Raw genomic sequence first — 26,599 nt, 5'->3', positions numbered from 1 at the left:
GAGTACCGTCTTTAATGTCATCACTAATATCAGTAAAGGTCCAGACTTAAACACTAGATTTGCATTTAATTTCATATAGTGAAATTAATTTTAGAGTGAATGTGACTTACAGAAAGAGGAGCTGAATGTGTGTAATGGACTGTAAAGCTGTGATATTGTGTATCAGGTTTTTGTACAGTGTTCTTGTGTTTCCTGTGACTGTGGGCCTCAGAGCACAGTAATACAGAGCAGAGTCAGACACACACACATCCCTGATTGTCAGAATAACTGATCTTGATGTGGAGTCCAATGTTGCATTAAATCTGTCTTTAAATTCATCCCCAGTAGATCCTTTCCCAAAGGAAAATTTACTCAGAATAAATGCTGGTGATCTGTTTGGTAGCTGTTTGTACCAGTAGAGATATGCATTTGTAGATGTGGTAGAATAATTGCACAGGAGAGTAACTTGATCTTGTTCATTTGCAGTCATTTCTCTGTAAGGCTGTTCAACTCTGTCTTGTCCCCAGCACACTGAAAAATATTTAACTATTTATAATTTACATATATTTATTACTTTAAGTAAAAACAGATACTGAAGTGTGATTGTCTTTCTTACCAAAGTCCTGTGTTGTGAAGAAAAGTGTAATAATAATCAGTTTTTGCATTGCTGAGATAAAGAGATTATTTTAACATATATTCAATGAATGTGTCTCTGTATCTGAAGCTCTCTGTTTCCTCTCTGCTGCTCTTCTCTTGATATTTCCAGTCTTCAAGTAGCTCTAGGTCCTCACATGGCACACTGCTGATGACACTTTAAGTGATGCTGCCTCCTAGTGGTGAAATCATGTATTTCTAACACTTGAACACCTTATGTTTACATTTTATATCAGTGGACATACAGAGGACACACTTTTTTATATATAAAGCCTCAGGTCCAGATTTACTAACAGCTTGCACCAGTGCAAAAACCTGTTAAAAACTGTCAGGATTTACTAAGGCATGCAGTGAAAAGTTATTTTTGCGCCTGACCTCATTGCATATGAATTTGAAGGAGTTTTCCTTTCAGATGCAATATTTATGTGGGAGAATATTTAAATAAATCATGCAACATGATTTACTAAGGTTTGCATTTATCAATATACTGGCATTTGCACTAATATTTAATGCTGAAAAAAGCATATCTCAACCCATTTTGTGCTTGAATTGGCTGCGTCTGTGTTCTTTAATTTGTGCATTGTCAATAAATCACCCACAAAATTTCCACTCCTATCTGCACTTTTATGGGATTGGGGTCTCATTTGCCCTGTTTATTTCAGAATTGCCTTTACTATCCAGAAACTTTTCAAAAAAGTCATGTGTCACAGGTTGTATGTTGTTAAATCTAAGGATGATGTGTGATGCAGGATAAACAATAATAATATAAACACAAAGAACGACAGAATACACATAACTTTAACACAAGACAATGAACTCAAGACACAGAGGGCTAATATACACAAGAGGATGGCAATCAAAAGAAAACAGGGAACAGGTGAGAACTAATGAGAAACGACAACTAATGAATGACTCGAACACAAGCAAATACAGACAATAAAAACTAAGACTAGAAACTAAACACGACAATAGGTGTGTTCGACTTGAAGCAGCGCTGGACAGACCGATCGGTAAATGACACCAAAGTACAGGGAGAGCGATTCAAAAGCATTCACTGAGCCGTCTGCTCTCTAATCGCTCTCTCTGTACTTTGGTGTCATACACTGATCGTTCTGTCCAGCGCTGCTTCAGGTTGAACACACCTGGTGAAAAAAACATAACTGTGAAATCATGCTGTTTGCAATCAGTTGAGGAAATACAGTGAAGCCACAGGTCTCCATCAACACTGATTATCAGTTATACACTATAATTTGCACTTGCTTTACAGTCAGTAATTATTTTACAGAATTAAGTTATTTTGTGGCTTAAATGTATATGAATAATAAATAATTTTACTCAGAGACTGTTTGGCTTGCCAAAACTGTTACATTCAGCTGTCGCAAACTATTTGACTTTTGAAACGCAAGTTCTTTTTTTAACCAGTAACAGAGTGATTTTGATGCAAAAAGTTGTTTTTATTGTCTCTTATATCAAAAATATTTTATTTAAACCTATGAAAATGCAGATCCTGTTTTAAATAATAATAATAAAAAATCAATTTTTTTTAAAGCTGTTGTTCCATTTTTACCCCTTTAGCAGATTTTGAATCATTTTAATAGCTATTTGTGATAATACAGTAACTGATGTTTCACTCCACATAAAAACAAAAAGATTCATGAGGGTGGGTCATTATTTCTGAAGGTGTGACTTGATTCTATATTGGACACTTTTTGTACATGCAAATATTTTTTATTTATACAAACACTTTTTTTCACTTTAAATAATAATGCATTTGCATTTCAAAATGCTCAAAATGCTTCTTTGAATGGGCGAGATGCTATTTGGTATACTCTGGGTAAAATTCAAGATTAACGGCCCCATTTCTCCTGAACTGTAGAAGACCATTGATTTCTCACTCTGAGCAGAAGCAGGTTTTTGTACAGTGATCTTGTGTTTCCTGTGACTGTGGGCTCCAGAGCACAGTAATACAGAGCAGAGTCTGATACTGCAGCAGAGGAGATGATCAGATCCACATGGTTTTCTTTTTCTTTTCTGATCTCAGTAGTGAATCTGGAATCTACATAAGACTCTTCGGGGTTTTTTGCACTGTCTGAGATGAGCACAAGGAATTGAGGAGCTGATCCGGGATACTGACGGTACCAGTATAGATAATCTGCAGATGAATAACTGCAGGATAATGTAAGAGTTGAACCCTCTGCAGCAGACTCTTCAGTGCTGTCTGGTGTGATTTCATCTCCAAAACTCACACCTGAAAAGAGCAAAATAACAACTTTTAATGTTCAAATAGTTTTAGTTTTGAAATTGAATGATTACAGTAATTTGAATCATTTACTATAATTAACAATTATATTCAATTTTAATGTTTGTCATTGTGGATGTATTAAGTAAATTAAATAAAGCTCATTTAGCATCTAAGATGAGAAAAGAACTTGACAAAATATTATATTCTAAAATTAGAAATGCAAATGCATGCAAAACATACATAAATACACTTACATGCCAAGGCAGAGATCAGAATGACTGAATGAAGTATCATTGTACATGTGTGTGTTCACTGCAGCAGGACTGAGCTTTGTGACAGTCTAGCAAAACTAACAAGATCATCTGAGATGTTAAACTCCTCCTCTTTCATCCTCTCATATACAAGTGCATCTCAATAAATTAGAATGTAATGGAAAAGTTCATTTATTTCAGTAATTCAAATTGTGGAACTTGTGTATTAAATAAATCTAATGCACACAGTTAAAGTACTTTAAGTCTTTGGTTCTTTTAATTGTGATGATTTTGGCTCACATTTAACAAAACCCCACCAATCTCAATAAATTAGAATATTTCATAATATCAATAAAAAAAAGGATACTTTAAACAGAAATGTCAGGCTTCTGAAAAGTATGTTCATTTCTATGCACTCAATACTTGGTTGGGCCTCCTTTTGCATGAATTACTCCATCAATGGCATGGAGGCAAGTGGAGGAAAATCAGCCTGTGGCACTGCTCAGGTGTAATGAAGCCCAGGTAGCTTTGATAGCGGCCTTCAGCTCATCTGCATTGTTGGGTCTGGTGTCTCTCATCTTCCTCATAACAACACTCCATAGATTCTCTATGGATTTCAGGTCAGGCGAGTTTGCTGGCCAATCAAGCACAGTAACACCATGGTCATTGAACCAGCTTTTGGTACCTTTGGCAGTGTGGGCAGGTGCCAAGTCCTGCTGGAAAATGAAATCAGCATCTCTATAAAGCTTGTCAGCAGAAGGAAGCATGAAGTGCTCTAAAATTTCCTGGTAGATGGCTACGTTGACTGTGGACTTCAGAAAACACAGTGGACCAACACCAGCAGATGACATGGCAGCCCAAATCATCACCGACTGTGGAAACTTCACACTGGACTTCAAGCAACATGGTTTCTGTGCCTCTCCACTCTTCCTCCAGACTCTGGGACCTTGATTTCCAAATGAAATGCAAAATTTACTTTCATCTGAAAAGAGGACTTTGGACCACCGAGCAACAGTCCAGTTCCAGGTAAGACGCTTCTGACGTTGTCTTTGGTTCAGAAGTGGCTAGATACGTGGAATGTAACAGTTGTAGCCCATTTCCTGAAGACGTCTGTGTGTGGTGGCTCTTGATGCACTGACTCCAGCTTCCATCCACTCCTTTTCAAGCTCTCCTAAGTTCTTAAACTGTCAAGACAGCAGACTTCCCCACGACTGCTGTTGGGATTACTGACCTAAAATCAGTATTTATACCCTGAGAATGGTAATTTATTAGAACTTGAAATTAAATATTCTAATAATTTGAGATACTGATTTTTGGTTTTGATGGGCAGCAAGCGGTAATCATCACAAATGAAAACAAAAAAGTCTGGAAATTTTTACATTATGTCTAATAAATCTAGAATATATTTAAGTTTTACTTTTTGAAATAAATTACAGAAAAATTCGAATTTATTGAGATGCACCTGTATACACAAAGCTTAAACCCAAACATTTAAATTAATAAATGTGGACTTCCGGTTTCGCAATGTGAGGTGAAGACGCGTGTTTGCGGAGCTCCCGATAATTTATGCTTTAATAGTGACATTTAAGTGATCTAAAACGTTTTTATAAGTGCTCAAACAGGGTTTAGTGCAATCAAGTTGATACAGCAAGATGAGCAAGAACAAATCAGTAGTAAATGCCCCGCCAACAACGAGAACCAGCATAGCTAGCAAATTAGCTACCATGGCTAGCGCAGGGAGATCTGAAGAAATCTCTGCAGATAACGATGGTGTCTCTATGAGCCAGCTGATAACGGAGCTAACAAAGCAACGAGCTTCGATTAAAGAAGACATCTCAGCTCTGATTCAAGAATCTTTGGTGCCGCTTCAGACATCGGTGAATGCTTTAACAGAGACTTTGGCAAGTTTTCAGTCCCGCCTGTGCGCCACAGAGTCACTCGCGAGCGATAATTTCTCGGCGTTGTCTGCGGCCGAAAAGACGATCAAAACTCTGAAAGAGCAAAACGTGACGCTTATGAATCGAGTTGATGACTTGGAAAACCGGTCACGGAGAGCAAATCTCAGGATTTTGAACATTCCGGAGAATAGCGAGAAGGGCCAGTCTACCGTCACGTTCGTGTCCGAAATGTTAGTGGAAGTCATGGGTCGGGAAGTTTTTGAAAAGCCTCCCGAGCTAGAACGAGCACACCGATCGCTAGGTCCCAAACCACAGGAAGGTCGACCTCCCAGGCCATTGGTTATATGTTTTCATAAATTCCAAGAGAAGGAAAAAGTGCTTAGATGGGCCAGACAGAATGAGGCAAAATATAAGGGCTCGACTTTGAGGATCTACCCAGACATCTCCGCTGACCTCGCCAGAAAGCGCGCCGCATTTAAAAACGTCAAACAGCTGCTGTACCAAAAAAATGTGCGATTCCAGTTGCTTCATCCTGCACGCTTACGAGTTCGTCACGAGGAAGAGACTTTCCTTTTCCACACGCCTGAGGAAGCTCAGCAGTTCTACGATCAGCGGATTGCTACACATGAATAATTCCTGATATCATAACAACGATATTGTGAAGAAGTCGATACGTGTTGACTTTTAGGTAGGCCTAAGACACTGCGATAACCTGAAAACCCCTTTTCAGGGCATTCCTACTTCTAAATGCACGTTCTGTTTTAGTGCGGTTTATAAGTTTCTTCCCTGATGATAATTTCAAAGCCTTGTGTTTATCTTATAATTCATTGGTTATATTATTGGTCTTAGATCCTAAATATTACGTTTAACTTTAACCAATGAGTGTGCACCATCTGTTTTAGGGTGATTTATATGACACTTTCTTTGCATGGCCAAATAGGACGCCTTATTTTCAGTTAGTGTATTTATCTTGGACTTTTATATTTGATAAGGCTTGTAACACTAAGTGATTGGTCTGTTATACTAAACAATAGCTGAGCTAATCTACAGACTATTTAAGCATATTCATGATGAACAAGTTCACTGCAGATGGGCTAAAAATTAATGTCTTACATTTATAGTTTTGTTATGCGGTACTGTAATAGTGCTTTAAATCTGCTTATGCACTTATTTATTGTTATGCAGTACTGCATTTATTAATAGTGCTTTATGTTTGCTTATACACATTTGTAAGCCTGACTTAGCTTTTATGTTTAACTGGATCACTTCGGGAGTTCTGGGGGAAAACGAAGCATATGGACTTGGATTATCGGGAGCTAAGAGATTGTTGTGAGCTGCGGTTTGTCTTTGTTCAATGGACGAATCTAGAATGTATTATAGTTTTGGTTATTCATAAAGGTTTAACGTTTGGGGTTTTCTTCCTTTTTTTTTTTTTTTTTTACCCCCCTTCCCCTCCCCCCAGTCACAGACAGAAGATACATCATACTGTGGGTATTTGGGCATACAGATAGGTAGTGGTAAACAATGACTGATATGAATAATGAAGTGAAAAATTTCAGAGGATCAGCAGTACGCTTTGTTAGCTGGAATGTTAGAGGATTAAATGGACCAGTGAAAAGAACTCGCATATTTACGCATATTAAGAGACTAAAAACAGAAATAGCCTTTCTACAGGAAACACACCTACGTATTGAAGATCATAACCGACTTAGAAAAACTTGGGTTGGCCAGGTTTACCACTCTAGCTTTGACCATAGGGCTAGAGGTGCAGCCATTATAATTCACAAAAAAGTACAATTTACTGCATCTGGAACGATTTCAGATCCCCAAGGGCGATACATTATTGTAACAGGCCAGCTTTTCAGCATACCAGTAGTTCTGGTAAGTGTCTATGCACCCAACTGGGACGATGTTAATTTTGTGAAAAAAATATTTTCCTTATTGCCAGATTTGAACATTTACCATCTTATATTTGGTGGAGATTTGAATTGTGTGATGGATACAGCCATGGATCGTTCCAACCCTAAAACTGTACCTCTTTTAAAAATGTCTCAGATTTTGACTGGATATATGACTCAAATTGGCTGTGTGGATCCATGGAGATTTTTATTTCCTGATAAAAAAGAGTTCTCTTGCTTTTCACATGTCCATCAGACATACTCCAGGATAGATTATTTCTTTACGGATAAAAGGCTTATCCCAGCAATAAAAAACGTAGAATATTCTGCTATTGTTGAATCAGATCACGCCCCTGTAATTCTTGATGTTTGTTTTACTTACAACTACCTAACACGGTCGGTATGGAGACTAAACACAACTTTACTGTCGGATGCAAATTTTTGCGAATTCATATCTTGTGCGATTGACAAGTTTCTAATAACTAATAAAACAGACTCTATATCACCATCGTTATTATGGGAGACATTTAAGGTGGTAATAAGGGGAGAAATAATATCGTACTCTGCCTCACGTAACAAAGAAAGGAAAAAAGCACAGGAGAAACTTATTGAAGCTATTCAAAAAACTGACTGTCAATATGCTAAGGCCCCAACGGCAGAACTATATAAAGAAAAATTTAGTCTTAAGACAAAATATGATTTATTATCAACAGAAAAAACTGAGCGAGATTTGATTTTTGCCCGTGCCAGGTTTTACGAGCATGGTGAAAAAGCAGGCCGTCTTCTTGCCCAACAGTTAAAAAGTAAATCAGCATCTCGACTTATTCCAAAGATTAGGAAAACATCGCAAGAAATTACAGTAGATCCCCAGGAAATTAATTCAATTTTTTATAAATACTATTCAGATTTGTACAGTTCAGAATTTCCACATGATGACTCTTTCATGTCAACATTTTTGGCTAATGTTAACCTGCCCACAGTTAAAATAGACCAAAAGAATAATCTTGATAAAACTTTACAACTTCAAGAGATAGAGGATGCAATTAGAGCCATGCAAAGTGGGAAAGCCCCAGGACCAGACGGATTTCCCATCGAATTTTATAAAAAATTTTCTCTACAACTGTCCCCTTTACTTCTTAATATGTTCAATCACTCTCTTGATCAATCAAAACTGCCATCAAGTCTTACGCAAGCTCATATCACAGTTCTCCTAAAGCCAGATAAAAATGCCCTCGATTGTAGCTCTTATAGACCTATTTCCTTACTAAATGTAGACGTTAAAATTTTATCTAAAGTACTGGCCTCTAGAATAGAAAATATAATACCAGATATTATTTCACAAGACCAGACAGGCTTCATAAAGGGGCGTCACTCCTTCATTAATATTAGAAAACTTCTCAATGTTGTGCATTCTCCTGCGTCGGAGAGTAATCCTGAAGTGGTTATCTCTCTGGACGCAGAGAAGGCATTTGACAGAGTCGAATGGGAAATATTTATTTGCTGTATTAGATAAATTTGGATTCGGCTCAAAATTCATTTCCTGGATTCGCTTGCTTTATCATCAACCAAAGGCAGCCGTAGTCACGAACAAAATCATATCACAATACTTTTCCTTGTCTAGAGGCACACGGCAAGGATGCCCCCTCAGCCCTTTGTTATTTGTTTTGGCTATAGAGCCATTATCATCAATGCTCAGATCATCACAGTCTATTAATGGTATTAAAAGAAGGGGTATAGAGTATAAAGTCTCTCTATATGCTGATGACCTGTTATTATATATAACTGACCCACTATCATGCATCTCTCAAGTTGTGAAAATATTAAAAGATTACGGGTACTTTTCAGGTTATAAATTAAACTTCTCTAAAAGTATATGCTTCCCTATAAATAATATGGCAGATCAGATTATAGATACAGACTTGTCCTTTTGTATATCAAAATCAGGATTTAAATACTTAGGAATAAATATTACCCGTTCATACACTGATCTGTTTAAAGCAAATTATAATCCCATACTTAAAAAACTTGAATCAGATTTACAACGGTGGAGTGTTATATATTTATCTTTAGCTGGTAAAATAAATTGTGTTAAAATGAATGTGTTACCCAGATTATTGTACTTGTTTCAGAGTCTTCCAATTTTCTTGCCAAAGTCCTTTTTTCAGTCAACTAATAGGTTGATATCTTCCTTTATATGGGGGGGCAAACAGCCAAGAATACGTAGAGAGTTTCTTGAAAAACCTAAAAAGGATGGAGGACTGGCTCTTCCAAATTTGCTAAATTATTATTGGGCAGCAAATTTGCAAAAAATAATTTATTGGTTTCATTCGCCACATATAGAATGGTGTGAAGCGGAGGCTAAATCTTGCAAATTAACATCACTGGCGGTGCTGATTACAATGAAGTCACCATTTTCACCATCGCAGTTTTCCTCAAGTCCAGTTGTAATTTCGACTCTCAAAATATATAATCAGTTTAGACAGGCATTTCAACTCACAGATTTTTCCTTGGAATCCCCCATATGTAATAATCATCTTTTCCCAGCTGCCAACCTAGATGCTACTTTCAAGCAGTGGCAGGACTTGGGCATAGTTAAATGTAGTGACTTTTTCATCGATAATATTTTTGCGAATTACAACGATCTGATTCAAAAATTTAATCTTCAAAAGTCAGATTTTTTTCGTTACCTCCAGGTTCGACACTTTATTCAGGCCCATTGCTCTGTGTTTCCTCAAATGCCCTCGGAATCAAGACTGGACTTGGTTCTTAAGACCCCAACACACCTCAAGGGCCTCATTTCCAAAATATATAACTTAATTATGACATTCCAAAATATATCACTAGAGAAGATCAAAACAGAATGGACAGGAGAGTTGGGAATTGACATATCCGAAGACATTTGGGATAAAGCTGTTGAAAGAATAAATAAGACTTCATCTTGCGCACGACTCAATCTGATCCAGATGAAAGTTTTCTACCGTATTCATTATAGCAAAACCAAACTGGCTAAACTATACCCAAACATAGATGAAACATGTGATCGTTGCAGTGCTTCTAAGGCGGACCTAACACATATGTTCTGGTCGTGTGCTAAACTAAGACAATTTTGGTTTTCAATATTTGACATTTTAAACTCAGCATTTAATTTAAGAATTCAGCCTAACCCAATAATGGCTTTGTTTGGAGTTACAGATGACGACATTTACATAACAAAAGATAAAGAAAATGCCTTTGCATTTGCAGCATTAATAGCTAGAAGAAGAATTCTTTTAGAGTGGAAATCACCAATACCACCTAAACTGTCACTATGGCTTAGTGATTTAATGTTTTTTCTAAAAACTGAAAAAATCAAATATTTTCTCAGAGGATCAACCAGAACATTTTACAAAACATGGGATCCTTTGATAAACTATATTGAGAAGAATGTACTCCTCCAACTTTGAGCCCTCCCACGCTCCCTCATCCTTCCCTTCCTAACCCCCCCCCCCCCCTCTTTTTTTTTTTTTGTTGTTTTTGTTTTTTGTTTTTTTTTTTTGTTTGTTTGTTTTTTTGTTTTGTTTTGTTTATTTATTTGCTTGTTTATTGTGGGTAGAAAACATGGAAAAATTAATGCCTTTTGGAGGTGCTTCTGGCACTGAATGCTTTCAATGTACCTTGTTCTAATAAAAATATAATAAAAAAAAAAAAAAAAAAAATTAATAAATGTGATATCTACTCATGCAGGTCAAGAAATAATCAATTTTATGATAATTTTAGCTTATATGTAGCACATTATGCAAAACATTTTAATTATACATTATACATTTTATTGTTGTTGGACAGAAGTCAATAGCATGTGGATTTGAACCTTTTCATATAATTGTGCACTTCCTCTGTTTTTGTCTGAGTGTTGAGTGTGTTTGAGTCACAGTGGGCTTCAGAGCACAGTAATACACAGCAGAGTCAGACACACACAGATCCTGGATCATCAGAGGAACTGATCTTGATGTGGAGTTCAATGTAGCAGAAAATCTCTTCTTAAATTCATCCTCAGTTATTCCGTCACCGACTGTGTATTTATTTAGAATGAATGTTGGTGATTTGTTTGGTGGCTGTTTGTACCAGAAGAGATATGGATTTGTAGAAGTGGTAGTATAATTACACCTTAAAATAACTTGATCTCCTTCACTTGCAGTCATTTCTTTTGAAGACTGTTCAACTCTGTCCTGTCCCAAAGACACTGGAAAAAAGTATGTCATTAACATGATTTTTTTGCAAAGTAAACTTAAACATTTAATAACCTAAATGTAAGTAAACCTTGTTCTGTTAAATGTCTCGAAACAGAAAAGAATGTACTTACCATCATAATGTGCTGCTATGAGACACAAAGAAATCAAAGTCCAGCTAAACATAGTTGTTCTGTGAGGGGAAAAGAACTGAAATTCACTCAATGGTGCTAAATGTTTGTATCATGTCACATGATCTACTCATACACAAAGAGAGCAATGCTGACCCCTTGTGGATAAAAGTTTGAAATGACTTAAAATGTGTTATTTTGAACGATTTTTAATTAAAAAAAAAAAGTAGGATTAGCCTAAAATGTTTTTGAACACACACTTGATTCCCTCTACTAATACTTTGATGTGTATATTGTTAAGCCAGTTACTCTCTGCATACACCCATGGACTTCATGCACCTGTTTTGTTGTTGTTTTTTCTTTGCAGTGTTAAGGTAAAAGTTATCTGAAGGTGTGCCTTGATTGTATATTGACCACATTTGTACATGTGAATGAGTAAACTAACACTTTTATACCTTCAATAATCATGCATTTGTGTTTCATGTAGCTGCTTGAAATGGTCAAGATGCTTCTAGATATACCAGATGGGTCTGTAGATAATTCAAGATTTAAGGGTCCCATTTCTCCCGTATACTATGGAACATCATAGTTTCATTTTTTGCACAAGCAGGTTTTTGTACAGAGTTACAGTGTTTCCTGTGACTGTGGGCGTCAGAGCACAGTAATACAGAGCAGAGTCTGATACTGCAGCAGAGGAGATGATCAGATCCACATGGTTTTGATTTTCTTTTCTGATCTTACTTGTGAATCTTTGATCTACATCAGATGGCTGAACTTCTTTTTTACTCTCTGGGATGAGCACAAGGAATTCAGGACCTGATCCGGGATATTGACGGTACCAAAGTAAAGACCGTGCAGAAGAATAACTGCAGGATAATATAACATTTGAACCCTCAACAGCAAACTCCTGCGTTTTGTCTGGTGTAATCGTGTCTCCATTACTGGCACCTGCAAAGAAAAGTGAAAAGTTAGTTTTTAGTCTCAAAAGGCGCAAATATTACAAGACTAGGCTTATAAAATGTGACCATTTCAGTTTTTCAGTCACTTATAGTACATTTTAATATATTAAGCCCACAAATAAGACCATATATTTAATTAAAATTACATGGCATCTGTACTGTAATAATAAAGGACAGCATTGATTTGATGGTACTTACATGCTAAAGCAGAGAACAGAATAACTGAATGGAGGATCATTGTATGTGTGCTTACAGTCTCAGCTTGAATGATCTGATGAAAGTCTCTTCAGGTTCAGCAAAATACATCAGATATACATTAAGCTCCTCCTTCCTCACCATCTGGGAAAAGAGAGTGCATCTAAAAATCATTTCATCCCTGTCATCTTTTTGAACACATTTTCCTCATAAAATGTCACAAAGACAGAGTACCGTCTTTAATGTCATCACTAATATCAGTAAAGGTCCAGACTTAAACACAAGATTTGCATTTAATTTCATATAGTGAAATAAATTTTTAGAGTGAATGTGACTTACAGACAGGGGAGCCGAATGTGTTTAATGTACTGTAAAGATGTGATATTGTGTATCAGGTTTTTGTACAGTGTTCTTGTGTTTCCTGTGACTGTGGGCTGCAGAGCACAGTAATACAGAGCAGAGTCTGACACTGCAGCAGAGGAGATCTCCAGATCCACACGCTTGATTTTTTTTGTAGCTTTTGAAAACAGACGAAGATTAGGCTCAGAGTTGTTTGAATATTCAGTAACAAGAAGTAGGAACTCTGGTTTTACTCCAGGATTCTGCCGATACCACTGGAGAGAGTTAACATTGCCAGTAGTTGCACTGTAGTTACAGGAGAGAGTCACATTTTCACCCTCAAAAACATGTTTTTCTGAAGTAAATGGATGTATTGTATCAGCCAAAGATGTTTCTGTGAAAAAGAAAAGGGTATCGATTAATCAAGCAATGAAGTGTTTAAACTATCAGAATCTACAATGTCACAGAAACTTTTTATTTTGACTGACATATTGCTGAAATAATTTCTTACCAATGCAAAGTTGGATTATTATCCAGGTAAAAGGAAACATGTTGTCCTCAGAGAGATGATGATGGCAAAAGCAGTAGTTCAGTGTTCATCAGTCATCATCTCACTGTCAACATCAGTGTGAATCAGCTCCACCCACTGCTGGAGACGCTGTTTGAACTGTTGTTGGATGATTAACAGAATCTTGTGTGCTGCACTCTGTCAGGAAATAGAAAAGGAAAGAAACGTCTCAGGTTACGTATGTAACCATAGTTCCCTGAGAACAGGGAACGAGACTCTGCGTTGACAGAACGCATTGGGGAAACCGTCACGTGACCCAGGTGTCGAAAGCACTATCCAACAACTCCAATTGCTATTGGCCGGCGACAGCCTATGACGTCATACGGCGCGACCCGGATGTATAAAGGGAGCACCTGGAGAGACAGTCACTATCTTATCGTCTTGAGGGACTGTTCTGAAGGCAGGCAACCTGAAGCATGGCAAAGGAACGCAGAGTCTCGTTCCCTGTTCTCAGGGAACTATGGTTACATACGTAACCTGAGACGTTCCCTTTCGAAGGGAACTCCACTCTGCGTTGACAGAACGCATTGGGGAACGATATACCCACGCCGCCATGCTGGAGGGGAGTGCCTGCCAAAAAATATGGCTGAGGCAAAGACCTCAAGGCAGTTCTCAAACTGCCCAGCAACTCCCCCTCGGGTCACACCAGGCTGTCAGTGACAGCATTCCCTTTGGCCAACAGCCCAAGCTGACCTTCCCACAGGCTTCTACCTTTCTCTTTTAACAAATAGAGCCTAGAGAAACGCTAAGGCGTCTAGAACCCAATTTTCTTGTGAGAAAAGTGGTTCCTTTAAGGGAATGTGGCCAAGGAACCAAAGGGAACCTCGGCCAGTCACTCATGAGGGGAGCAAGGTCACCCTCATTGCCACCAGGGAGGCCGACCTGGTCTTCTCAGGGAACAGACTCAGTTCAGGCCAACCCTGTCTGAATACAGAGCCTCTAAAACGCATTCTTCAGGAAGATAGTAGGTAAGAGTGACTGCAGAAAGGCAGAAACCAGCTCAGACCCACGCGTAGAGACGGGCATCCTGGAGAGCAGAACTCAGCTGAGTGCTATGAACCCTCATATCGAGGGGAGATAATCCGCTCACCTAGGATCTACCCAGTGCTTAATTAAACGCACTGAGGAGGCTGTGCGCTGAAAACCCTGAAAGGGGAGCACAAACCAGCCTAGGGCTGATTCTTAAGATGGGGCCTGATGAAGGCCTAACCATCATAACCAGCTTAGGGAGCTAAGCACTATTACCAAACCCAACCCCAAGGGGGAAGCGCAGAGCTCACCTAACAGGTAGATTATGCCAAGAGCACATAATCATGGAGGCCCGGGAGGGACTTACAACATGACAACAGAAGTACACTCCAGAAACGACCCGTTTTAGTAAAACGCCTTTCTGAACACCTGTCTAATGTACAGAGACAGATAACTTCCATGGCAGCCGTGGGAAAGCTGCACAGTGCTCCTTAATAATCCACCCAACACAATCCGACAAGCAGTGTACTCAGTAAAAAAACACTTTTTACTCTTTAAACAAGAGGAGTACAGCGTACGCCAACACGTATTAAGGAAGGCCTGGAAGGCCTATAACCTCAACAAACACGTGGCATCAGCTCGTGGTAGTGTTTAGGTCCCAAGCCAGGTAAACAACCCGCCAAAGAGGGGGTTGAATCTACCACTTGGGCCCCTGGCCAGCGAAAGTGTATATGACTAGTTTTCAGGGAGAAATACACCCAAAACAAACACCAGTATGTCCAATAAAGGCGGCCCGCAGGCTTAGCATCCTTCAGGACACACGGCGTAAGTCTCGTGGCCGTTTCCAGGAGCACAAAGATCCAACCTAAGCGCAGGTGGCTCTTAGCTCAACTAGAATCATCGACTCAGAGGCAACAATAGGTTAAACCAAACCTCAGTAAGGTTTCACTACTGACATCTCATCCAGAGCCGCACAGAAAAACACAATCTGTGCCAACACGTAAACTAAAAAGGAGGCCTGAAGGGGCCTGCCGATTCAATGACACGTGGCTTCAGTTCGTGAATTTCCAGGGAACCAAGCTACAGGGAACCAGCTCTAACCCAATAAACTATGGGAAGCTAACTGCTACCTGTGCTAGGCTACACTTTCCAAACAGGCAAAGTACCCTAAGTTTTGTGACTAAAGGGAACCATACACAACCAACATGGCTTAAGGGAGGCTAGTTGAGCCTGCTACCTCAAACAAACATGCTGCAGGGCCTGAAGCAGTGTAAAGACCAAAAACAGTATGTGAGCAGACTGAAATCTATTACACAGCAGTATAAAACTATTGCTAACTAGAAGGAGGCTGAACAGTCTAGCCTACAATCACCGTTATATGCAATATAGCTGATAAACAGATAACTGAAAGGGAGCTGACAGATACTAACTTTTCTCAAAAAGTGATCTAGCTACCCTGAGTATGCAATCCAACAGGTGATGCACTCAGTAACACTGGGGAAAGGATTCACCAGCACTTACATAGAGGCCGCTTTTAAGAAGGCCTACTATCATAAGCGGGTGCCAACCTGTGGCAGCATATCAAGCTCACATACCAAATGTAGGGCAAACGTCTAGAACTCAAAGGAAACTTTGAAATACATGCCATTTGACAGAGAGAAAAAATAAAATCATTGCTACAGATTCTCAAATCTGTTCCAAGCCTTAGAGGACAGAGCTAAAATGCTGGCATAGTCAACTCAAACTTGAAAAAATCAAGTGGCTCGGAAGAAAATATTTTTTCCTCTCAGCATGAATGTTCTAGAGAGTGGGGCCTAGCAACATTAATAGCATAAACTTATCTACGCAAAGATAAGGGCCTACCACCTGAGAAACAGCATCAGGTCTCTAACCAAGCAGTCTAAAAACCTAGCTGTTACACTCATCGTTGCACCTACATAAGCAATGGGATAATCTGGGCAAAAAAAATTCAGCCACTCCCTCAGGAGAAGGCCAAAAACTAAAATACATATGGGAATTATTTATACATACACCATACATACACTTAGTTCTAGCCTGGCCAAAAACATACAGGCCTATTCAAAATAACAGGCGCTATAATAAGCCTGATCTCTACCTCGAAATTTCAAATAAGAAATACAGCAAAGATCACAGCTATCACGCTGGGCGGCCGGAAAGGACCGCCACAAACGCATAAACTGAAGTGATGAGTGCCAGTTCGAACTACACTGAAAATAGTCGAACGACAAAATATACAGAGAGAAAACTGAACAGCAGCCATTCTGTGGCTCGCTCAGTCAGTCTCAACACTCCAGTTTTTTGCCCAAAAAAACCCATTATCATTATTACTGTTACACACCCAGGAAATAACACAGGAATAAAAACAAGGTCGAACATTTAAGCGATTAAATCAGACCTTGTCTTACCTTCCCGCGGCTCGAAGACCAGAGATTCCTTCCTCGTTCTTTCAAAGGAGAAGAATGATATCCCCGGTTCCAAAAGCCTCACGAACCTTTTCACTATCAAGCCAGAAGGCGGGCCTACAGAAAAAGCTTCATCATGGGCCGGCCACCGGCCTGACTGTTCAAAGGTGTTATCCTGAACGTGCACAGATTTTAGATAGGGGATAATGGGCATATGACCTAACAACTCCCTCGGGAGGAGGCCAGAACTAGGAACTATACAACCTAATAAGGGATAGTATAATTAAGGTTATGTAAATAACACACCTAACCTAGCTCTAACCTAGCCGCTAAGCTACGGGCCTTCTTACAGGGCCACAAGCCTAGTGAAGCCCGGGCTTCACCTCCAAATCTCATGGATAAGAGAAAGAAAGTGAAGCTCACAAGCAAACAATGTCAGGCGGCCGATTAAGACCGACCTAAACATTTACATATTAACTGAAGTGACAAGTTTTGCTATCAACTTCAGTCTGCCCATCCCCTAATTTTCTTGACTACATGCTCAGAAAACTACAGGAAAATAAGGTCTTATTTTAAGTGAATAAAATATAGACCCTCCTGCGGCTCAAAAACCAAAAACTCCTAATGCTCCTTTTTTTACATGAAAGGATGGAATCTAAGGTTCTTTTAAGCCTAAAAGACCCTCTTACTATCAAACAGAAACAGCGGGCTGATAGAAATAATGACTATGGGCCAGCCATCAGTCTGACCATAAGAAGCATCTGAGCATGATATATGTCCATACATACATACACACATACACATCTATATACAAACATGTATATAAGCATACATATATATATATATATATATACACATATATACACACACAGGAGGTGGAAGAAGAAGAGGAGAGGGTAGATATAAATCACCCTATAGCTGGGGGATCGATTACAAACGCAACAGTGTTTACAATCGATCACCCGTCTCACTCTCTCTTCCTCCCCCTCCCGTCTGTCTGGGTTCAGATACAAAACTGAATGGCTAGGGGTTTTTCCATGCCTTCCTGATCTCAAACCCGGAGATCAAACGAAGGAATGGACAGTATGGAAGCTGCCGTATTAATAGACAGAAAGGAACCGCTCGTCGAGCCGTCCGCGCGCGGCCCCTTTCCTAACGCGCTCTCGGCAGCCGCAGCCCGCTGAGAAGCGCGTCCCAAACACACAGCAGCTCGCATACACCCGCCAGAGGAGCGCTCGCCGCCGGACGCGATGACGTCAAACACGAACGTCATCGTCATCCACTCGTTCTCGCCCGCCCCGGGGAAGTTAGAGAGAATAAAACTTTCTCAAACTTCCCAACGAGCTCATCTGCGAGCCATATGATTGCAGCCACCGTTAAGCCTCAGCACAAACAGGGGCCAGAACCAACAGGCAATGATGCAGACAGCTCTTCCCTCGGGAAGAGTGACAAACGAGAACAGCGTAAACAACAGACAAACACACAGCAGTGCCCTCAAGCACTGTGTATGCGTGCTCCTCTCCAGACAGAAAACGCCCAGAAAAATATGTATATCAAGTGTCAAATTTTTCCCTAGGACACAGATAAACACATTTCATAAACGTTTGTAAGGCATATATTAAAAACCCTACCGGAGTTGGTTATAGATGCAATCAGACAGAACAGGACCGAAAGACGAAAAAGATAGTGACTGTCTCTCCAGGTGCTCCCTTTATACATCCGGGTCGCGCCGTATGACGTCATAGGCTGTCGCCGGCCAATAGCAATTGGAGTTGTTGGATAGTGCTTTCGACACCTGGGTCACGTGACGGTTTCCCCAATGCGTTCTGTCAACGCAGAGTGGAGTTCCCTTCGAAAGGGAACACATCAGTTTTCATGTAAAGATAATAAAGGAATAATACAATTTAAAAGCAAAGTTACTTTACCTAGAACTGCAGCCAATAGAAGTAAACTCTTCAGCCAGATTAACATAGTTTACATACAAGCATATAAAACTGCAAACGTGATATTAGTGAGTTATGATGATGATGAACATGAGCCAGCCTGAGTTTAGATTTCACTGTATGTGACTATATGTTTGCACAGGTTAAACATGTAGGAGGAGCTTGATAGAATAATAGACTTCAATTCTGCCACAGTGTGGCCAGTTTCTGCAATTACATTAAAATAAAAACAGAAAACCCTTGAAGCAGAACTGGTTGCAGTTTTTACTGTTTACAGTTTAATGTAATTTTTGTAACACACACAATTTTCAACATTTACTGTACACTCTCAAAAGTTTAATTCTGAAGGTTAAAAGGATCAGGCCTACCTTTAATTTAAAGTAGAGGAATTTGCTGACTAAATGTAAGTTAATTTGATGTTGCGTTCACAGAAATTAATGAAACAATATTTGTTATGCTATTAACGTTTTTATGCTTTTAATCTTTTAATGTTTCTGTTTGTCTTTTATGCCTTGTAATCTCTTCACACAGGTGTTAGCACATATTTTATTACATTTGGGGCTGGATAGATTGTGGTTTTGATTGTGGTTTTCACTAGATCGGTTCAAAGTGAAAAGAGCTTCAGGTTTTTGTACGACGTGTTTCATGTTTTGTATCACTGGGCTCCAACTAGTAGAGCACAATAATAGAGAGCTGAATCTGACAGACGAACATCAGTAATAGTGAGTTCAGTGGATGAATCTGATGTAGTCGACTGAAACCGATCATCAGAGCTGTCTGCAGCACTCCATGATCGAGCTCCTCTATATGTTAAAAATAAAGGTTCTGCATGTGGATATTGTCTGTACCAGTAAAGCCGAACCTCATTGCTGGTTGTACTATATGAGCAGCTCAGCTTGACAGTTTCTGTTTCTTTAGTGGTAACATTTTTCTCTTTATCTGGCTCAATATTGTCTCCAGACACCAAACCTGTGAACAATAATCAGAATAACAAAAAATTATTTGGCATAGCAAGAATGACCAAAAACATTTCAAAGAGACACAATGCAGTAAAAATTAGTAAAAATAAGATTGTTAAATCATTGTTTTCCAACTTCCACTGTTTCATAATTTACTGAACAATTACTGTACCTGTTCCCATAATTACAATGAGCAGAAAGCATCTGTCCATGTTGAATCAGATCAGCAGTTCTTTGCTGCACTGTGTGTGAGACACTGAAGGACGTAAAGACACACATGAACTTCCTGCTCGCTGTCACATGATGTCTGTCTGTCTGTCTAGGCCTTTTACAATAATTTTAGTATAAATTTTTCTTTGTCAAAATAATAAGTAAATGCTACCATCTTGAAAGCATGAAATCAAGATTTGGAAAAAATGAGTTTTGAAAATGTACACCTTACTTGTGAAAATAGTACCAAAGTGAATAATAATAAAAAAAAACCTCTTTATATAAACCAAAGAGTGCCATGTCCTTTTTTGTCCAAATTATGGATAATATGACATTATTGTGTAAAAAGATGTCACATAGAATACATCTCTGTGTATTTGAATTGAGATGACAGGATAATGTGATTTTTAAGTCAAATGTCTCTGTTTCTCTTAGAAGTTTTAGATTCTTCATAAGGTTCATCATTATATAATAATTTGAGGAATGATACATTCTTCTTAAATTTGCTGAGCTGGACAATCTACATTACATATTTTCATGCTGCCAGCAACTAATGTTTGTTCATTTATTTTTGTCATTTAATCTTAAATGTTTATTGTTTGTGATATGTCCACGTCTATGATACAAATGTTTATCATGACCAAAATAATAATGATCTAGAAGAAGTGTAAGAGCAGAATTAAACAGAAAAAGAGTATAATGATAATAGTTAACAAGACTGATTAGCTTAAAAATAGTCCTATAATAAATATTTTTTATTATAAACTTCTCGTTTTGTTTTCAAAGTGTTTATTTCAAGATTTAAATTAAAATCTGAATCCCGGATTCACTGCAGTGAATGAATGCTGATCCAGAGGCAGTTCTGAACACAAGTTATCATCTATTTCATGTTTTTGTGTGAGTGTTGAGTGTGTTTGAGTCTCAGTGGGCTTCAGAGCACAGTAATACACAGCAGAGTCAGACACACACACATCCTGGATCATCAGAGGAACTGATCTTGATGTGGAGTCCAATGTTGCATTAAATCTGTCTTTAAATTCATCCTCAGTATTTCCTTTCCCATAGGAAAATTCACTCAGAATAAATGCTGGTGATCTGTTTGGTAGCTGTTTGTACCAGTAAAGATATGCATTTGTAGTTGTGGTAGAATAATTGCACAGGAGAGTAACTTGATCTTGTTCATTTGCAGTCATTTCTCTGTAAGGCTGTTCAACTCTGTCTTGTCCCCAGCACACTGAAAAATATTTAACTATTTATAATTTACATATATTGAGTACTGTAACTAAAACAGATACTGAAGTGTAATACATTATCTTTCTTACCAAAGTCCCGTGTTGTGAGGAAAAGAGTAATAATAATCAGTTTTTGCATTGCTGAGATAAAGAGATTATTTTAACATATATTCAATGAATGTGTCTCTGTATCTTTACTGAAGCTCTCTGTTTCCTCTCTGCTGCTCTTCTCTTGATATTTCAAGTCTTCAAGTAGCTCTAGGTCCTCACATGGCACACTGCTGATGACACTTTAAGTGATGCTGCCCCCCAGTGGTGAAATCATGTATTTCTAACACTTGAACACCTTATGTTTACATTTTGAAGCAGGAGACATATAGACACACTTTTTGATATAAAGCCTCAGCGCCAGATTTACTAAGAGCTTGCACCAGTGCAAAAACCTGTTTAGAACGGTCAGGATTTACTAAAGACATGCAGTGAAAAATTAGCGATGAAAAGGCATGGACAGTTTTTTTGCGCCTGACCTCATTACATATGAATTTTTAGGAGTTTTCCTTTCAGATGCAATATTTATGGGGGGAGAATATTTAAATAAATCATGCAACATGATTTACTATGGTTTGCATTTGTCAATGTACTATACTAATATTTAATGCTGAAAAACGCATGTCTCAACCCATTTTGTGCTTGAAATGGCTGTGTCTGTGTTCTTTAATTTGTGCATTGTCAATAAATCACCCAGAAAATTTTTCACTCCCATCTGCACTATTGTGGGATTGGGTCTCATTTGCCCAGTTTAGTAAATCTGGCCCTATTTATTTTAGAATTGCCTTTACCATCCAGTAACTTTTTTTTTTTTTAAAAGTCATGTGTCAACTTTAACACAAGACAATGAACTCAAGACACAGAGGGCTAATATACACAAGAGGATGGCAATCAAAAAAACCAGGGAACCGGTGAGAACTAACGAGAAACGACAACTAATGAATGACTCAAACACAAGCAAATACAGACAATAAAAACTAAGACTAGAAACTAAACACGACAATAGGTGTGTTCGACTTGAAGCAGCGCTGGACAGACCGATCGGTAAATGACACCAAAGTACAGCGAGAGCGTTTCAAAAGCATTCACTGAGCCGTCTGCTCTCTAATCGCTCTCTCTGTACTTTGGTGTCATACACTGATCGTTCTGTCCAGCGCTGTTTCAGGTTGAACACACCTGGTGAAAAAAACATAACTGTGACATCATGCTGTTTGCATTTCAGTTGAGGAAATACAGTGAAGCCACAGGTCTCCATCAACACTGATTATCAGTTATACACTTTAATTTGCACTTGCTTTACAGTCAGTAATTATTTTACAGAATTAAGTTTATTTTGTGGCTTAAATGTATATGAATAATAAATAATTTTACTCAGAGACTGTTTGGCTTGCCAAAACTGTTACATTCAGCTGTCGCAAACTATTTGACTTTGAAACTCAAGTTCTTTTTTTAACCAGTAACAGAGTGATTTCGACGCAAAAAGTTGTTTTTATCGTCTCTTATATCAAAAATATTGTATTTAAACCTATGAAAATGCAGATCCTGTTGTAAATAACAATTTAAAAAAATCATTTTTTTTAAAGGTGTTGTTCCATTTTTACTCCTTTAGCAGATTTTGACTCATATTAATAAACCAAGCTGTTTGTGATAATACAACACGATCACATGAGAATGCGTATCAATAGTACGAGTCTGTAATCTCGTAGAATATATACGCCAAAATGGGTTTTGGCGTGCTTATGGTACGCGGTTTTTCGCGTGCATATGATACGCACTTTATAAACTGCGTACCATAAGCACGCCAAAACTCATTTTGGCGTATATATTCTACGAGATTACAAACTCGTACTATTGATACGCATTTTCGTGTGATCGGGCTCGATAATACAGTAACTGATGTTGCACTCCACATAAAAACAAAAAGATTCATGAGGGTGGGTCATTATTTCTGAAGGTGTGACTTGATTTTACATTGGACACTTTTTGTACATGCAAATATTTTTTATTTATACAAACACTTTTTCACTTTAAATAATAATGCATTTTCATTTCAAAATGCTCAAAATGCTTCTTTGAATGGGCAAGATGCTTTGGCATACTCTTGGTAAAATTCAAGATTAACGGTCCCATTTCTCCCGAACTGTGGAATCCCATTGATTCCTCACTCTGAGCAGAAGCAGGTTTTTGTACAGTGATCTTGTGTTTCCTGTGACTGTGGGCTCCAGAGCACAGTAATACAGAGCAGAGTCTGATACTGCAGCAGAGGAGATGATCAGATCCACATGGTTTTCCTTTTCTTTTCCGATCTCAGTAGTGAATCTAGAATCTACATCAGACTTCCGACCATCTTTTGCACGGTCTGAGATGAACACAAAGAATTGAGGAGCTGATCCGGGATACTGACGGTACCAGTAAAGAGTTAATGCAGATGAATAACTGCAGGATAATGTAACATTTGAACCCTCTACAGTGAACTCCTCTGTTTTGGTTGGTTTAATTTCATTTCCATATGTTGCATCTGCAAAAGTAGATCAAATCTTTAATGAAGATGTTTAAATTAAATCATTTTAGATGTACAAACACAAAATACAGTATAGTGTACAATGTACAATACTTCATTTTGAGCAGAAATTAGCAATTCTGGCTGCTCAGAATACATACAAGCAATACTCAAAAGACTTTAATACTTACATGTAAGTGCAGAAAGCAGAATAAAAGAATGGAGCATCATTGTGTTTGTTCCTTATGTTCTGTTGAACAGACTTCTCTTACAGACACTTATCAAGATCACATCAGATGTCAAAGCTTTAAACCCTCCCTCCTCCAGAGATCTAAATGAAAGAGCAGATCAGATCTGTTTCATAGTCCACAGTGTCATCACTATTCATATGCTGTAGCTCATAGCACCCTCTTGTGGTTACTTACTGACTTGAACAAGAAAAATGTTCAGAACTCAAACAGAATGTGATCTGGATTAATTCCTCAAACTTTGGTTGTTACAGTACTGTAGATCTCATAAACCTGTAATTATCGGCAGAGAGGCTTTGTTTAGATGTGAATACAGCATGAATAGAGATACAGTTTATGGTACTAGGTATTCATTTTATGGTCTTGTACAGTCACCGTAGCTTACACAAAAAGCAAATTAAATTGTATTTAAAACAACATTTAGTCAGTGTTTTTCAGAACATAAGAGTACACCGTGTACGTATTGTGTCAATTAAGTTCATTTAAAAAAAAAAAAATCAATCTATCATGCCACTGCTGATAGCTTTCACCCTCATATACCCAGATCCGGCCCACATCTGAAACATGTGGATTACACATGGACCAGATAGTCTGGATCTGGGCCGACATTATGCTGTTGTCAGGGTAGTTATATAGTGTGAAATCATGAATCATAATCTACCTTTAATTCAGATGGATTTATGGAAGGAAATTATTTGTACACCTTCAGCTGTGTCAGGTTTTTGTACAGTGATCTTGTGTTTCCTGTGACTGTGGGCGTCAGAGCACAGTAATACAGAGCAGAGTCTGATACTGCAGCAGAGGAGATGATCAGATCCACATGTTTGATCTCTTTTGTGGCTTGTTTTTCTTTTCTGGTCTGAGTAGAGATCCTGAAATCTACCTCAGATGTTGCAGACTCTTTCACACTCTCTATTTTAAGCACAAGATATTGAGGAGCTGATCCAGGATACTGACGGTACCAGAGAAGTGAATCTGCAGATGAATAACTGCAGGATAATGTAAGAGTTGAACCCTCTGCAGCAGACTCTTCAGTGCTGTCTGGTGTGATTTCATCTCCAAAACTCACACCTAGAAAGAGCAAAATAACAACTTTTAACTTTCAAATAGTTTTAGTTTTGAAATTGATTAAAGTGATTTGAATCAATTAATAGTTTAATTATGTTAACAATTATATTAATTGATATGATATATTAATGTTACTTTGTCATTGCATTTTCAATTAAATAAAAAAGCTCATTTAGCATGTAAGTTGGGAAAATTATTTGAAAAAATATATATTCTCAAATTAGAAATTACAAATGCATGCAAAACATACACAAATGCACTTACATGCCAAGGCAGAGATCAGAATGACTGAATGAAGTATCATTGTACATGTGTGTGTTCACTGCAGCAGGACTGAGCTTTGTGACAGTCTAGCAAAACTAACAAGATCATCTGAGATGTTAAACTCCTCCTCTTTCATCCTCTGTAAGTTTGATGCCAAAAAAAAACAAAAAAAACACTCATATTATATACACACATTTTAAAACCAAACAGTATATTTAGTATAATAAATGTTAGATCTGCTCATTCAGGTTAAAAAAAATAATATGCAGATTAAAGATAATTTTAGCACATAGACTATATGTAAAACTGAAACATAGTGATGAGTGGATGATATGCACTTTACACAGTTAAATTATACAGTATGCATGTTATTGTCATGGGACAGAAGTCAATATCATGTGGATTCACATCTTTTCATATAACTGAGCACTTCCTCTGTTTTTGTGTGAGTGTTGAGTGTGTTTGAGTCACAGTGGGCTTCAGAGCACAGTAATACACAGCAGAGTCAGACACACACAGGTTCTTGATTGTCAGAGGAACTGAATCTGACGACACTTTAGAGCGAAATCTCTCCTGAAACTGAAGATCATTATCTTCTGCTCCATATTTGTTTCTCCTCAGGATATATTTAGGAAAGACATTTGCTCTCTGGATGTACCAGAAAAGTTCAGGCTGCGGTGAAGCTGTTTTAAATTTGCATTGTATTGTTACTGATCTTCCTTCAAATTGGACACTCTCCACGACACTCTGTAAACACAATAATGTAATAATAAACTGTAAAAAATAAGGTTTAAAACTGTTTGAATTGGGAAATGTCCACACTTACCATGATAAACTGATGCAAAAATGAACAAGTTCAACAACCTAAGAATTATCATATTTTATGTGGTGACTGAAACAGGAGTAAAAGATGAGTAATTCAGTCGGTTGTGTCAGTAGGAATGAGGATGGTGTATAACAGAGAGGGGAGGTTAAACAGATTTAAAATAAGAAAATAACAGATTTTAAGCATCTACACTGCCCTCTTCAGGATATTATTAGAAATAGATTTTACAATTCAATTCAAAAGTCAATTTTTCATTCATTATTCATGCAGCACATGACAGAACACTGTAGTGTCAATATTTGAAGTTATTGATAATTCAGACACTTAAACATGTATGACTGTATTTAAAATATTTTCATTCTGTACAAAATGACAGGAATATTTTCACCCTTTATTTTAGTATGTATCAGGATTAACAACATACACCCTGATTAATGTAACATATACCCTTGATGTAAATGGAAATATAAGGAATAGAATATTGTATCTACATTGTCTTTGAAATTGTAAAGCCATGTGAAAAATGGCTTTATAAAAGCTTTGGGCAGTCTGAGTTCAAGTCCTGTCTTCATAACTTGTTAAATATGGAT

At 38.0% G+C, this 26,599-nt stretch overlaps 6 gene segments (V, D, J or C); all 6 read right to left on the bottom strand.

Moving 5' to 3' along the window:
• Positions 1 to 1,060: 1,060 nt before the first annotated feature.
• LOC125250739 lies at positions 1,061 to 3,363 on the bottom strand. The segment is given in 2 exon segments: positions 1,061 to 2,881; positions 3,130 to 3,363. Coding segments are annotated over 2 exon segments (441 nt in total).
• Positions 3,364 to 11,346: 7,983 nt separating this feature from the next.
• LOC125250745 lies at positions 11,347 to 12,546 on the bottom strand. The segment is given in 2 exon segments: positions 11,347 to 12,206; positions 12,416 to 12,546. Coding segments are annotated over 2 exon segments (405 nt in total).
• On the bottom strand, positions 12,416 to 18,788 carry LOC125250740. The segment is given in 4 exon segments: positions 12,416 to 12,556; positions 12,752 to 13,145; positions 13,263 to 13,457; positions 18,637 to 18,788. Coding segments are annotated over 3 exon segments (441 nt in total).
• Positions 18,789 to 19,172: 384 nt separating this feature from the next.
• LOC125250747 lies at positions 19,173 to 20,027 on the bottom strand. The segment is given in 2 exon segments: positions 19,173 to 19,623; positions 19,786 to 20,027. Coding segments are annotated over 2 exon segments (354 nt in total).
• Positions 20,028 to 23,103: 3,076 nt separating this feature from the next.
• LOC125250741 lies at positions 23,104 to 24,227 on the bottom strand. The segment is given in 2 exon segments: positions 23,104 to 23,621; positions 23,795 to 24,227. Coding segments are annotated over 2 exon segments (441 nt in total).
• A 7-nt stretch (positions 24,228 to 24,234) lies between these two features.
• LOC125250742 lies at positions 24,235 to 26,040 on the bottom strand. The segment is given in 2 exon segments: positions 24,235 to 24,922; positions 25,184 to 26,040. Coding segments are annotated over 2 exon segments (420 nt in total).
• Between the last annotated feature and the right edge of the window lie 559 nt (positions 26,041 to 26,599).

Source organism: Megalobrama amblycephala, linkage group LG17 (assembly GCF_018812025.1).
Source record: "Megalobrama amblycephala isolate DHTTF-2021 linkage group LG17, ASM1881202v1, whole genome shotgun sequence".
Classification (NCBI taxonomy): Eukaryota; Metazoa; Chordata; class Actinopteri; order Cypriniformes; family Xenocyprididae; genus Megalobrama; species Megalobrama amblycephala.
The sequence above is the reverse complement of the archived record's forward strand: the minus strand, read 5'-3'. Positions and strand labels throughout refer to the sequence as shown.